Source organism: Drosophila sulfurigaster, chromosome 3 (genome assembly GCF_023558435.1).
Source record: "Drosophila sulfurigaster albostrigata strain 15112-1811.04 chromosome 3, ASM2355843v2, whole genome shotgun sequence".
Taxonomy (NCBI): Eukaryota; Metazoa; Arthropoda; class Insecta; order Diptera; family Drosophilidae; genus Drosophila; species Drosophila sulfurigaster.
In genome coordinates, this window is record NC_084883.1 from 48,454,172 (window position 1) to 48,468,152 (window position 13,981).

The 13,981-nt window shown below is 42.1% G+C and overlaps 6 protein-coding genes across 15 annotated transcripts in view; 3 read left to right on the top strand and 3 right to left on the bottom strand.

Annotated features, from left to right (window-relative positions):
- LOC133845847 (protein boule) overlaps nt 1-2,891 on the bottom strand; it is a 34,398-nt gene extending 31,507 nt beyond the window's left edge. For 5 of the 10 annotated variants that reach the window (XM_062280436.1, XM_062280442.1, XM_062280440.1 and 2 more), the window contains exon 1: nt 2,524-2,891. The gene's annotated coding sequence lies outside the window, so the exon portion shown is untranslated. The remainder of the gene's footprint in view (nt 1-2,523) is intronic. The other 5 variants (XM_062280438.1, XM_062280446.1, XM_062280444.1 and 2 more) reach the window with 1 other exon arrangement.
- An 833-nt stretch (nt 2,892-3,724) lies between these two features.
- Nucleotides 3,725-4,750, top strand: LOC133845848 (syntaxin-8). The gene is made up of 2 exons (XM_062280448.1): nt 3,725-3,883; nt 3,940-4,750. Exons 1-2 carry the CDS (start codon nt 3,858-3,860, stop codon nt 4,607-4,609), a joined length of 696 nt encoding a protein of 231 aa, XP_062136432.1. The 5' UTR covers nt 3,725-3,857; the 3' UTR covers nt 4,610-4,750.
- A 999-nt stretch (nt 4,751-5,749) lies between these two features.
- On the bottom strand, nt 5,750-7,541 carry LOC133846350 (cytochrome b-c1 complex subunit 2, mitochondrial). The gene is made up of 4 exons (XM_062281290.1): nt 7,362-7,541; nt 7,108-7,241; nt 6,740-7,043; nt 5,750-6,682 (listed from the first exon to the last, which is right to left on the bottom strand). Exons 1-4 carry the CDS (start codon nt 7,404-7,406, stop codon nt 5,840-5,842), a joined length of 1,326 nt encoding a protein of 441 aa, XP_062137274.1. The 5' UTR covers nt 7,407-7,541; the 3' UTR covers nt 5,750-5,839.
- Nucleotides 7,542-7,908: 367 nt separating this feature from the next.
- On the bottom strand, nt 7,909-8,868 carry LOC133846352 (26S proteasome non-ATPase regulatory subunit 8). The gene has a single exon (XM_062281291.1). It carries the CDS (start codon nt 8,758-8,760, stop codon nt 7,966-7,968), a length of 795 nt encoding a protein of 264 aa, XP_062137275.1. The 5' UTR covers nt 8,761-8,868; the 3' UTR covers nt 7,909-7,965.
- A 433-nt stretch (nt 8,869-9,301) lies between these two features.
- Nucleotides 9,302-10,160, top strand: LOC133846353 (survival motor neuron protein). The gene has a single exon (XM_062281292.1). It carries the CDS (start codon nt 9,397-9,399, stop codon nt 10,075-10,077), a length of 681 nt encoding a protein of 226 aa, XP_062137276.1. The 5' UTR covers nt 9,302-9,396; the 3' UTR covers nt 10,078-10,160.
- A 302-nt stretch (nt 10,161-10,462) lies between these two features.
- LOC133846348 (nuclear RNA export factor 2) lies at nt 10,463-13,942 on the top strand. The gene is made up of 9 exons (XM_062281288.1): nt 10,463-10,610; nt 10,672-10,907; nt 10,968-11,144; nt 11,210-11,488; nt 11,548-11,685; nt 11,744-11,890; nt 11,951-12,052; nt 12,109-13,230; nt 13,292-13,942. Exons 1-9 carry the CDS (start codon nt 10,580-10,582, stop codon nt 13,607-13,609), a joined length of 2,550 nt encoding a protein of 849 aa, XP_062137272.1. The 5' UTR covers nt 10,463-10,579; the 3' UTR covers nt 13,610-13,942.
- Nucleotides 13,943-13,981: the final 39 nt, after the last annotated feature.

The following is a 13,981-nucleotide window of genomic DNA, read 5'->3' on the forward strand; positions in this document are numbered from 1 at the left end:
CTTAATTGCTTTTCGTTTGGGCTTTTGGTTTCTATAAAAACAACAAAAACAACAACGACAATAATAAGAGCAGCAACTGGAAGTTTTATTTTCTCTTTGCGCTACGCTGCACTTCAAATGCTCATTGTTGTAGTTATTGTTGTTGCTGTTGTTGTTGTTGTAGTTGCTGCTGCTGCTGCGGCTGTCGTTCTATCTGTCATGGCGGAGGCGCATAAATAACGTGCTGATAAAAAATGGGCGAAGGGCGTACACACACAGACAAACACGCAGCAGAGAGACAAACGTATTCACGTAATTATGGCCAGCGCTTTTATCAACTTCACGTTTTTTTGTGTTTTTCATTTTTGTGTAAAGCTCTCGATTACATAAGCGCCACGATGGAAATCTCGATAACTGTGGCTGAGAACGACAGCCGGACGTATGCATGCATGTGTGTACGTCTGTTTCTATGTGTGTGAAGTTGGAAAATCTAAATTTGAATTTTTGAGCAGCGAGAAAAACAATCATGATAATTAAATTGAGTTCACTGATGCGTATACTTAACATTAAATTCAAAAGCAAACGCAGCTACAAAAGCTTCCTCAGATCCGACGACGCGACCCGTCGCAGCTGCGTCGGGCACGTCGTCGTCTTAAAAAAAGAAAATACAAAAAAAAAACGAAATAATGTTTTAAATTATAAAAAGAACCTTCAACTGCCAGCAGCCAAAGACGTCGCTGTCGACGTTAACGTCAACGTCAACGTCGTCGTCGTCGTCTCTGTGAGGGTGGCTCTGTTGTTGTACTCGTATTAGCAACAAAAAATTTATATAGGTTAACATTGCGCTCGTATCCCGCATGCTTGCGCCAGAGCAGGAGAGCGCGACATGCAAATGTGTGCCGCATGTCCTCCCATTCCCACTCCCAACACTTCCACTTCCACTCGTCACTCCAAAAACAACAACACGATAATCACAAAAAATCAAAGCCACTTTCTGTGCGCTCTCTTAAGTGCAAAATTCATAGAACAGTGCCTTGCACATCCCCCAAAAAACGTAGCTTTCGCTCACTGCTCTTTCAAAAGAGAGCGTACGCCAAGGTAAAGAGAAGAGAGCGAGAGCTTTGCAATGTGCGTGGGCGATTCAGGAAGCACAGAGTTCCTAGTTGGACTAGTAAACCCGCAACCTTAAATAGAGCAAACTTCTTCGCCTTGCGTGTTGTTTTTACTACTACACTACACCTTTCTCTCTCTCACACACACTTGAAAGCAGAGAGTTTGCTCATTCCTGCTGCTGTTCTGCCTTGTTTATTATGGGCAGCAAAGGGCATAATAAAGTTGTGTGTCAAGGAGTCTATAAATAACGTTTTAAGCTGATCTCAGTTTTAGAGTATGCGCTAGTCGATTAGCTTGTTACTTGAATATTTGCTTGGGTTGTATAATAAATAATTTGAGAATAAATCACGAAGAAATCAACAGTAAACCACACACACCACCTCCCTCTCCCACCCTAGTTAAATGGAGCGCGAAATGTAAGCGGCGCATATCATGTGAAAGACGTTTTAATGGGTCAGCAGAGCGGCGACTAGACGTTGAGTTGAGTTTTCGACCTTAAAACGCATTAGCAGCACTTGGATAAATCGTAATAATTTTATTAGCAAACATGAAAAGCGGACCCGAGAGTCGCTTAACTGGCCAACTTAATAGTGTGTATGTGTGTGTGTTTCAAAAGGTGTGTGAATGTGTGGCTATAATTTCAGAGAAGTTTACCCAAAAAAAAAACAGACTCCAATAAGAAACAAACCTCTAACCCGTAGTGCGACAGAGAACGCACGACGTGACAAGTCGTGACGTGACAAGTGCAGCGCCCAAGGTAAATGCTGCGTTTTAGTTGCGTTGCGTTACGTTGAGTGCAAGATCAACGCAGGCCGAACAAAAGAGCGAGCCAGAGAGCGAGTATAACGAAAGAAAAACCACGCGCGGCGAATGACAATCAGACAAACCGACACACACACACTTATGCAGCGATGTGACTGTTCTCATACACAGCGACACACACACGTGTACATATATTTGGATGCTGTTTGTCTGCTTGTTCTAGCGTCAAGTGTTGACTAAATGAAAAAGAACAAGCAGCTAAAATACAAGTTTTAGAGTTAGAGCTAAAACAGCAGCAGCCACTCTCGAAGAACCTTTCCCCCTTCCTCCCTACTATCCGCTACCTCTGCTTCTTCTTCGGCCAGCGAATGTTGTGCGCGTTTGACACACTGACCCAATTCCCGGTTTCGATTTTCTGGTTTTTCTCACAAATACACGTTTGTCCGCTGCATGCACATGTGTTTACTGTGTGTGTGTGTGTGTGTGTGTGTGATGCGTGTGTTCTTCATCAACTCTGGAAAAACGAGTTGCATGCATAGAATATTCGCCACCATACAAACATTTGCCTTCCCCTCCTCCCGCGAACTAAAGTTCCATTTCCCATAAGCGAGTTTCCAAAAATTAGAGTAGTCGCTATACACACATAAGCAAACAAATAAACTCACTTACCTTTTATCCAAATCGTTGTTGCATTTGTCTTGCTTGCTTTTGTAGCTGCAGTTGCCGTTCTTGTTGTTGTCTCAAACGCACACACATGCAAATCGAGAGGGAGGTACGTAAGGGCTTACGCTATTTGCTTATTACGATAAACGGTTGACAATTGACGTTACGTTACGGTGCGGTTGATTTGCTTGCTGTTATCGTTGTTATTGTTGCTGTTTTCTTATGTTTTTTTTTGTTTCTTTTTTATTGGAATTGGTGGCGGGTTTTTTAGAAGGGTTCCGATTTGAAATTGAATTACACTATTTTATTTTTAGATATATATATTTTACACTACTAGAGATCTTACTTCCTACGAATCACAATTACAAGTGAATATGAAATGCCCCGAAAAAATCAACGACAGTTACAAAATACACACACACATCTGACTATTTACGCACTGACTACTCTAGATATGTCCTTTCTCTTTCACAAAAATTTATGTTCATCTCACTTACAAAACACATATGTAGCATGCGTGTATTTCTTTATTTCCTTTCTGTACGCTTGTTTGTATGTGTGTGTGTGTATGCACATGCAACACGCGTCGTCTTCTATAAAAAGGTAGCGAGCGACTTGACTTCTTATGCTGCACTCTTGCGGTAAATCAACATATCACACACATACACTTTTCTTTAGGGCACCGAAATTTTTCTTATATGACGTAACGAAATTTCGTGTGCTTTTCACAATAAATAGCTCAGCAAACAAACTGACTAATCGGTTCAATAGGCCACTGCATGTATTTTCAAAAAACGTGTAACGGCGATTTGCAATTCAAAAAACGCTGGCAAGAACCGAGAACGTACTCACACGGCAGAGCACGGAATTATTTATAACGTAAATAATGATTGGGTTGCAGTGTTGTACAGGGCAATAACAGTTGGCTAGTGTTGCAAATGCATGTAAAGCGACACCGGTAGCAAGATGTTAACGCATAAATGAGCGCTGTTAAGTAGATTGGGTGCTGCGCGTATTTGCAGCAGCATAAGCTATTTGAATAGATAGGAGAAAATGTATTGATAATTTTAAAAAATTAAATAAAACTGCGAAAGCAGTTTTCTCCAGCTAATCGTTTGAGTAGCTTTTGTTATCACTGTTAAAAAAGTGATGCAGGTGTTAAGTAAACAGCTGATCGGTATATTCTACAATATTGAGCTGCTCTCTATTTTCAGTTTGTGCAGCCCTGCACAATAACAGTTGCTGTTAATCATCAGCTGACTCGCGCATTCAACAATAAGCAAAAAAAAACAACGCAGTTTTTCAGTTGCAATTGATAAAATGTACTAAAAAGGCGCAAAATGTCGCTAGTGGATCATGACTCATGGTAAGCAAATCATCAGCGATTAGAATAGCCAGCATTGTTCAACATTTCATATGCAGGGACATCGAATATGAAGGTTGCGAGCGCTTGAGGCATCAATTGCTCGTGCTGTTGAATCAGCGTCGCCAGCATGAGGCGTCTCCCAACTCCACAGAATACGTGAAACTCACAGGTAGCATACATTCCGGCTTGGAACAGTTGAACAAAGATGTCGCCCACCTCAAGGTGGTGCTGGACAATGCCATCACCTGGGAAACTAGCCCCAAGTCGGAGCTGCAGCAACGTCGCATCGACTGGGATAAATTGACTTCGGAGTTGCGCGTAATTACCACGAAATTCAACACCAGCACACGTGCCGATCAAACGGCGCTTTCCTCCAGCTCGGTGTGGCAAAATGCGGGCCCTTCAAACCCAACTCCAAATCGTAACCTGGATGCCGAGTCCATGAAGCAATTGCACGCGGAGATGCTAGAGAATCAAAATCGCGGCCTGGAGGTGCTGTCGGCGACCATTGGACGGCAACGAGAACTGGCCACCGTACTAGGTAATGAGGTGGAGGATCAGAACAACATTCTGGATAATCTTTCGAATACCATGGATCGTGTGGAGTCTGGAGTCCAGCGAGATACTCGAAGCATTGGCCAAATCAATCGCACCGACAGCACTTGCGGTTACTGGCTGGTGATCATAGCGCTCTTTGTGGCCATTATCATTGTATTGCTGGTCTAGCGTCTCAATTGTTATATATATTATATGTATGTATGTCTATATTCAGTTTTGATTCCAAATAAGAGTCTCGTATTGACTCTGTGTATGTTTAACTTTAATGCTCCTAACACGATTTTAAATAAACTGTAAAGTTCTACCGCAGTTCGTCAATAATTTGAGCAATTTGTAGTTGGGGAACTAAGATATATTTCTGCAAATATCAAGTTGATATTCTATTTCTCGAAAATTTCAGCTTTCTAGCTTTTTATTGATGGGCGTTACGTTCATAGTTTTGTCAGTCAGTAGTTTGTAAAGTCAGTATATTATATAGTCAGTAGATTGTAAGGTAAGTATATTGCAAAGCCAGTATATTGTATATATGATACTATATATTATACCTCTATATGTGTATACATATAATACATATAGTATAATCTTTGATATATAGATATGAATTAAATGTGCGCTATTATCTTCTAATCTAATCTTGGAAATAATTGTAATAAAATAGTAAATATGCCATTATATTTGGAATATTTTATTCCTTTATAGTCCAATCAGTTTAATTGAATGTGCAATGAGTGCAATAGTTAAGAGTTTCTATATAAATTATTATGTAAATTCAATTGAAAGGTGAAAATTCATGTGAAATAATTGTCCAATTAAATTCAGCATATTTCAGGTCTTTGAAATTGTCTTCTTTTAAAAAGTTGTAATATCAATTTAATATAAACTCGCTATGCAATCTGAAATAATTCTGTCAGCAGAAGGGGAATTATTTAAGGATAGTTCTGAGTTTGATGTAAAAATTGTAAATCATGCCTTTTTAAAAAATAGAATTGATTCAATAAATAACTCAACTAATTCACTGCGATGTCGAAGAGTTTATTATAAGGCTTGTAAAGCTATATGTTTCCCTCATCCTGTATTTTTAAAAATAGACTTGATAGCTATAAATAATTCAACTAATTCACTACAATGTCGAAAAGGGATTCTGTAATTACTTTAGAGATATTTGAACTACTTTTCTCGATTTCTGAAATACAGAAATGATTGTCATCAAAAAAGCCTATTAATTCACTATAATATAACAATAATTCTGCAATTATATTCCAACATCTAGTGCAAGTTTTTCCCCAATTTGTTCTTCTCACAAATCGCTTTCGTTAATTCCAACAGGTTTATTTCGTTAGACGGCCTCCATCCACAGCATGGATATTAAATTACATTTACAGCGTATTACAACATTATCTACTTAAGTTCAGAAGCGTAGGGCACATTGGCCAGGTTGCCAATGGCGCCCACAGACAGCTTGGAGCCGGCCACCTTCTTGGCAGCAGCCTGCACCTGTTGCACCGAAATGCCATCGATGGCAGCGACCAAAGCGTCGGCTTCCAGGACAGTGCGATTGAGGGCAGCCTGGCGACCGATCTCCTTGATCAGACCACTGTCCGAGGAGTACTTGGTCACGACGCTGGCCTTGAGCGCCGCCTTGCCGCGCTGCACATCCTTCTCGGAAATCGAACCCGATTTCAGAGCACGCACCAAAAAGTCAACAGCCTTGCCAATGTCCTTGCTATCGGCCGAGGCCACAAAGCCAAAGAGGCCGGCATCCGTGTAGCTGGCATTCAAACCCTTCACAGAGACGGGCGCATCACCAGCACAGTTGGCAGCCTCACCGAACAGACCCGACAGATTGCCACGCTTGGTGGGTTTGCCGGCAACAGCCTGTTTCAGAATGGCAAAGGCCAAAGCTTCCTTCTCGTTGGAGGCAGCGGCACCTTCGCCGGCCACAGCGACCACAGCACGATGTCCGGCGGTGTCCTTGCGTGCATCACCGCCATAGTAGCTGGAGCTGGCGCTCTTGCTGCCCGAAGAGCCACTTGGGAAATTCAAGTTCTGGGCAAAGCCAGACAGAGTGTTGTTATCGATGCCAACGCCCACAACGGCGGCGGAGCCGGGAGCATAGTTGTTGGCCACATAGTGCAGCAGATTCTCGCTGGAGATGTTGGCCAGCTGGAAGCGTGGGATGTAGATGGAGTTGCCCAGACCGCGACGGAAGGCAGCCTTGTGCACCAGCTCAATGGCGCGTTGCTGCAATTAAGCAAAGATAAAGAGATTCATTTAAATAGAGATTGATTGCTGACTTACCTCTGTGGTCACTGCATCCAATTGGTTCTTCAGCGTCTTGGCGTTATCCTTGAGCTCCCAGGGCTTGAAGGCAGGCAGCAGCAGATCCTGCAGATAGCGCAGACCGGTCTCGATATTCTCGGATGTTGTCTCCACAGTGTAGCCAACGAATTCGCGATCTCCCCAAGCGCTCAAGGTGCCGCCAACCTGCTGAATGTGACGAGCAATGGCAAAGGCGCTGGAACGCTGTGTGCTGAGGCTGCCAGCAAGACGCAGCAGATGCGAAGCACCCTGGGTGTCGTAGGCCTCGTTGCGAGAGCCAGCGCTGTCCAAAAGAAATCATCAATAGTTAAATCTTTCATTCAGCTCGAGGAGCAACTGCAACTTACCGCAGCACGATGGAGACACGCGAAACGGGAACTGAGGCTTCAGCTGTGGCCACCACCAGTTTGTTGTCCAGCACATTTACGCTGATGGGGGAGGTATCACCAACCAGACGTGGGCAGACGGCATATCCCCGTTTCTATCAACAAACAGCAATGCATTATTATTACGCTAAATTGCAACTTTACTATTTACGTAACACGACTATCGGAATCATTTTTTTGCCTGTATTTTTGTTGGTTAAGTTAGCAAAACTTACGGAGACAGCGCGCAAGAGAGGTGTCTTGCTTGCATTAAAAGCCATTTGTGTTGATTTTTATGTTCAACTAATTTGCGTTTGCCCCGTCAATTAAATAATATTACGGAATTTCGCGTTGCGTGCGATTTTTTCCACCCGTTTTCGTCGTTGGTGATCAGCGTGACCGCAGTTTAGTACGTTAAATATACCGACAAGGTATAGAGCAAATTTCACGTTTTAAAAGTTTTTATACTAAACTTTACATGAAGTGCAAAGAAATTATTTTTCAACGCATATATGATGTTTTTTATTAATTCATGTATCTTATTTTTAGCTTTTGTGAATTAAATTTTATAATTTTCATCAAACACTTATTTATTTTTTAAGTAGAAATACTTTTTGTAATTTTATTTTATAAGTATTTAATTAAAATAAAAGTTTAATACAGCATAGCAAAAAAAATACCAGTTTAAAAAATTCGTAAATTTTTGTTAAACGGTTAACGTGTGGCCAGACTATAAAAATTAAATATTTTGGTATTCTTTGAAAGTAAATTTTCAGGCAGAGCTTATCGAAATTTGTTGATTTTATTTGATTAATTACATATTAATTACAATGTGCACACCTAAACTATCATTTCTAGATCGCGCGCATAGCTGAGCACCTGCTCGGCCAGCTCCTCTGAAGGCAGTAGTTCCTTCGGCTTTATGCTGCGGTCCGTAAAGCTGTAGTTGCCATTGCCCTCGAGTTTCCATTGTCGCTTCTCGCCGAATGCTTTAATCTCGTCGGGTACTCGCAAATTGAGACGTTTGGCCGCTTCTTTGGCGGAGATCTTTTCGTAGGACATTTCAATGCAGGCACCAATTTCATCACGCACTGTTTCCACCAGCAGATCCATGAAATAGTTGTAAACTTCGGCGGGCATCGAAGATTTCGCTTGGAAGATTTTATTGTAGCGTCCCTCCATGATGTATTGTTCCAGCGCCAGAATGGGTTTAATGTATTGATTGTGCTGAATTATGTCCACAGACAGCAGTTCCAATTCAGTGTGGAAATCCGAGACACGATTGCCAGAAAGAAGATACAATAAATTGAGTCCCAGCAATTTGTATTTGTTGTCCGATTCACCAATGATTTTAGCATAATCATAGTAGTAGCACTTCAGCTGTGACATGTAGCGTTCAAAGGCCAGCAGATCTTTACTGATCACACTGTGCTCCACGGCAATTTCCAGGACGGAACGCGCCAGCAACAATTGCTTCTTGGAGTTCTGGGCATCGGTGCCGTCAGTGGGCAGAAAAGACAACTTGACGAGCGCCACTTTCAGTTGTTCCAGCAGTTGACCGCATTTGGGCGTGTTGGGTGGACGCTTTGTCCACTCGGCAGTAAGCTCCTTGTAGAGTGTTTCCACTGTAGCCATCTTTTATGCACAATATTTAGTTATTTTGAAACAAAAACACAGCAAACTCGGCAGCAAGTTGAGAATGATTTTCGCTTTTGCTCTTCTTCTTCGTGCTATTTGCTACTCACAGGTAATTGTATGCGAATCGGTTGGCAGCTCTTTTTGTCAGAGTGAGACCGTAAAATGCGAAATATATATTCATCATGTATAACATACTAAAAAGTACTCGAAGTTGTATGATTCAAAATGTCGTTACTTATTTATTTATCTTGTAATTATATAAAAAATCATCTTTTAACGGAAATGTTACAGGCGTATACTCGGCTTATATTTGAATATTTTTTAAAACCAGTAATAAGAAATGCTGCGACTGTGTTTTGAAAATTTATTTATATTTCTGTGTTGAGGTATGTATATTCCCTCAAGATTATGGTCTTAATTCAAATAAACGAGTAATTGATTAAATAATTAATTTATATTGTTTTGCTGTTTCAGAAAATAGTATTCCAATTTAGATATTTTACAAATTCTAAAAACGTTGCTGCCATCGTTACTTTCCCACCTCTGTATCGCTGTTATCGATAACAGACGCCAAGGCATATGCATTTTGCCATTTCAAATTGATTTCACTTAACTTTCGACGAGATATACAAAATGTCTGAGGACAAGGACGCCTGGGACGATAGCCTATTGGTCAAGGCCTACGATGATTCCGTGAACTTGGCCCGTGAAACTCTAGCACGCCGCATTGCCGACTCCACCAACAACCGACGCGAGGAAAACGAGGCCGATGACAACGAGAAGCCGGACATGGAACAAGCGGAGAATAAACCGTTTAAAGTAGGCGATTTTGCACGCGCCACATACACTGATGGCCTGGATTACGAAGGCAAAGTGGCTTCTATTGATGAGCAGGCCCAAACATGCATACTACGCTATGTTGGATATGAAAACGAACAGGAAATTCCCCTGGCCGAATTGTTGCCAACATGGGGCGCCGACGCACGTCGCTTGCAGCACGAGGTAGCTAAAGCGGATGCTGAGGATGCTGAAGCTGAGCTAACAGCTCAGCAGCAACGTGTCAAGAACAACAATAAGAAACCAGCTGCCGCCAAAGGAAAGCAGCAGGCAACAAGCTCACGCGCCAGTGGATTGAGTATGCCGCCAATGCCGATGGTGCCACCAATGTTTGCGTCATCCTCCGCTGGGGTGGATGGCGAACCGGATCAGGACTTTGTGGCTATGTTGACAGCTTGGTACATGTCTGGATATTATACCGGACTGTATCAGGGCAGGAAGGAGGGAGGCGCTAAGAAGAAGGCAGCTAAGAAATAATCATACAAAGTATTCCATCTCAAGCAGAGAGCAAGACTCTTTATTTCATATAGACATTAAGAATAAAAAATGTTAAGAATATCGTAATTGCAGTTTATTTATCATAATTAACGGGTTATCAATGGCAGACCAGTGCTGCAACATTGGCTATTTTATGACTAGATAAGTACAAATTTAGCTACTTTAATGTAACCTTTAGGAAGATAGCTATAAATGAGATCTGCTTTAATAGTGCCTATATAAAGATGGACAAGTGATATTAAGCTGATGCTATTAAGCTTCTGAAGCCAATGCACAGCCAATTGAAAATAACTTAATTTTCCTATTATGGCAATTTTTCCTCAAAAATTGCAGCAGCACTGAGAGCCCTCATTAACGATAACAGCACAGATCCGTTGGATATCGATAGGAAGTGCAGGGAAATTGCATACTGAATCAGTCATCGATAATAGAACTTTAAGCTGCAGTGCAAATCGTAGTTATCGATGGGACGCTATTAACAATGCACGGCATCAATATCAACAAACATCGAAGTAAGAGAAATTAAAGTAAAAATGTTGAATTAAACACACAATTAATACGGGTTTATTGCAGCTCAGGCGCGCATTATCGACTTTGGCGATCGAACGCAGCCAATTGTGGTGGACTACCGAAACTCACGCAAGTATTTCAAGACCAAAAACTATGAAGGAACGCCCGGCTTGAATTGGATTGAATTTAATGTGCATCACGAGGGTGCATTGAATTTTAGCACTGATCCCAAGCAATTGATACTCGATGCACTCTTCAAGGCCATCGAAGGCAATGAGCTGTTTCCCGTCAACTATCAGGTAAGTGCACAAAACGATCATTTGCATATTTGTGCTGACTTTGCAACTTTTTGTTGACAGTGCGGACAAAATGTGGACACATTCTTGGCTCGTACCTGCAAACCGGCGCTGGACAAGCTCTTTCAGCGTGGCCTCAGCATACAGACAGTGTCCGGCATTGAGCTGCAATTGTCTGTGTGTCTAAATGCAGCCGCCTACAACAGAAGTCAAATTTCGCCAGCTGTGATCATTAGTCAGGTAAGGATTCCTAATTTTATTGATACAGAAGCGTTCTGCTGATGTGTGTTTTCTTATTACCATAGGTAATATCTCGCCTTATGGACAATTTAGAGACTGTGGAAGGCGTGCCGGGTGTGCTGAATCTATGCAACTTTAAGGCCAATGAATCGTTCAAGAATATTGTGGTGCGTCTCTCGAATTTGGCTACTTTCCAGTTGGTTTGTTCCACCATCTATAACAACGATGACAATCGACGTGCGCTGAAAGGCTTCAGCTTTGCCTGCAATCAAATAAGCGATCTGGGACCACTTAAACTCTTTGGTGATGTCGACTATGATTTGTTGGATTTAACCTATAATCGAGTGAGTTTTATGGAGCACAACTTTAGAATATAAATCTTGAAGACTTACACTCTTTGCAGCTGAGTTCCGCTGTGCGTTTGTGCAGCGATTTGCAGCGTGTGCGTGCCAAGCATCTAAAGCTGCTGGAGAATCCCATCGCCAAGAAGAAACAATATCCCAATTGCCTGGAACCGTTAAAAGCAAACTTTCAAATTATTGTAAGTGTAAGAAAACGTTTAAGTAGCTAAATTTTCTAGAGAATTCTTTGGTCTACAGGATGGCGTACCCTTTGACAAGCTGTACAAAATGTACACACCGTTAAACTATGAGATTGATGTGGAATGCGATGGCACTCGCATTGACTGGAGCAACAAATCGAAACTTAACGAGTTTAAGCACAGCTCCGATTGGCATTCGTTTTTGGTGAGAAAGTTAAGTCATTCTTAAGTAAATATTTATAAGAGTGTTTCAAATACTTTGCAGATACCCGATGCACAGTGTGAGATTACCAAAGAGTTGATATTTGATTACATCTCTATTTCACTGCATCCGCAATTGGGCGAGTTCTATCCCTGCTATTACAAGGTGAGCAAACAAAGCAGCTAACCATTCAAGAAATTTTAACTTTTGTGTATTTTCAGTACGATGGCGGTGAGCATCGTTTTCTGGTTCGCGATTGTTTCGATCAGATCGAGCATTTGGTACAGACGCTTAACTTGGAGCTCAAAATACCTGAGCTAGTGAACACGCTGGACGATGTCCAGGAGCTCAACTATGAGCGCTCCATTGCCTACTATCTGCGCATGAATGTGAGCTCGTTTAAGCAGGGTCACGTGGAGCCCAAACAATGCATCGAACAAGCTGTGCAAAAGCGCTTTAATGCCATCAATCGTACGCTCAACTTGACGCAGTTTCAGCAAACCGAAGGACTGGAGCATGTGATTGTGCTGCTCAGTTCACCGAAGATACTCGGCAGCATTTTGCGCATGGCATCGCGTAAATTCATGGGCAACTGTGTCGACTTGCGGCTGGGCAATAACAAGATCGTGAGCGCCAATAACTTGCGCTCCTTGTCGCTGTTGAGTAGCCTGCAAGCGCTGGATTTGAGTCAAAATTGGATTAATGATTTGTCCGAAATCAGTTGCCTTGGCGATGTGCCTCTGAAATCGTTGCGCTTGCATGGGAATCCCGTCTGTCGCAAATACAGTTTGCCTAGCGAGTATATCGCTGCTGTAACGCAAATATTTTCCACACTGCTCAAGCTGGACGATGTGGAGCTGAGCAGCAAACCGGGATTGACTACGCAGAAGGATTTTCTGTGCAATTTGTCGGCCTACGAGTTGACAAATGAGTTTTTGACAACTTATCTGCGTGAATTCGAGCAGTTGGATCAACGCATCAATATGATAAAGTATTATACGGAAAATTCCATATTTACGATGACCTGCAGCTTCGATATAAATCGCTGTGCTCGACCCTCGAGTGAGCTCTTCAAACGCATCAATAAGTACAACTATCATAGCAGGAATCTCGTCAAGAACTCGCTGGACACTTGTCGCCTAAGTGTGGGCACCAATGATATAATGGCTGTGCTGATGCAGCTCCCGGTTGTCAGGCACGATTACGTCTCACTGCAGACGGATGTGATGCACTACGATGCCAATATGATTGTGATTAATGTGATTGGTTTGCTGCGTGATGAACCCGATTTGCTGCTGGCATTTAGCAGGCAAATTGTGCTGCATGTGGACGCTGTGGGCTTGGTGGGTAGTTGAGTGAAGTACTCCATTAATTTCTCTACTAATATTATATATTTTGGTCCAGGGCATTGGCAAGGGAGCACGCCGTCTGAAGATCATCAACGAGCGCTTCAACATCATGAATCCGACGAGGAAGCAAACTCGCGATGGCTTCAAGTTCTGCGAGTTGCCCAGCCAGGTGATAGTGAAGCAGGAGCTCGAGGAGGATTCCGTGGATGTTAAGGAGCACAAACTGATTATATTCCAGGAGATAACGGGCTTGCGTCCCAGATGGTGCACACGCATCGTGCAGGAGGAAGCCAACTGGAACTTTGAGGCAGCTTTGCAAAAGTTCCTAGAGATGCAGTCGGGTGATGAATTGCCCAATGATGCATTTGCCTGAGCTAAATTATGTAGAATTTTATATATAGTTATAGTGTTAGATAGTAAGTATGACGTAAAACACTCGTTAAAAGCGTCAGAGCCACAAGGAGAGCCATATTGTATTCCGCGATAATGTCAAGTGCTAAAGTATCCCTATCAAAGAATTACGCAGAAATCTATAATGTGATAATTACTGGAGTGCCTTCAAATCTTTGAACTTGTACCATAACAACGATTATATATGGACTACGAGTAGTATCTCTAGACTGATGCCTCTCTCGTCTCTCTTATGATTGGAATCGCAAACACTTATCAGCTGTACAATTATAACTAAATTAATATATAGTTACTAAGATAATCTTTGTCGAACTTTGCTTTTAATACTTAGGAT

Coding starts and splice junctions, on each gene's coding strand:
- LOC133846350 (XM_062281290.1), bottom strand. CDS start 7,406: ATGGCTTTTAATGCAAGCAAGACACCTCTCTTGCGCGCTGTCTCC. Junction 7,242..7,361: donor CTCTCTTGCGCGCTGTCTCC/GTAAGTTTTGCT, acceptor GTTTGTTGATAG/AAACGGGGATATGCCGTCTG. Junction 7,044..7,107: donor CGTGTCTCCATCGTGCTGCG/GTAAGTTGCAGT, acceptor TCTTTTGGACAG/CGCTGGCTCTCGCAACGAGG.
- LOC133846348 (XM_062281288.1), top strand. CDS start 10,580: ATGCACGGCATCAATATCAACAAACATCGAA. Junction 10,908..10,967: donor TGTTTCCCGTCAACTATCAG/GTAAGTGCACAA, acceptor TTTTGTTGACAG/TGCGGACAAAATGTGGACAC. Junction 11,145..11,209: donor CAGCTGTGATCATTAGTCAG/GTAAGGATTCCT, acceptor TTATTACCATAG/GTAATATCTCGCCTTATGGA.
- LOC133845848 (XM_062280448.1), top strand. CDS start 3,858: ATGTCGCTAGTGGATCATGACTCATG. Junction 3,884..3,939: donor CTAGTGGATCATGACTCATG/GTAAGCAAATCA, acceptor TTTCATATGCAG/GGACATCGAATATGAAGGTT.
- LOC133846352 (XM_062281291.1), bottom strand. CDS start 8,760: ATGGCTACAGTGGAAACACTCTACAAGGAGCTTACTGCCGAGTGGACA.
- LOC133846353 (XM_062281292.1), top strand. CDS start 9,397: ATGTCTGAGGACAAGGACGCCTGGGACGATAGCCTATTGGTCAAGGCC.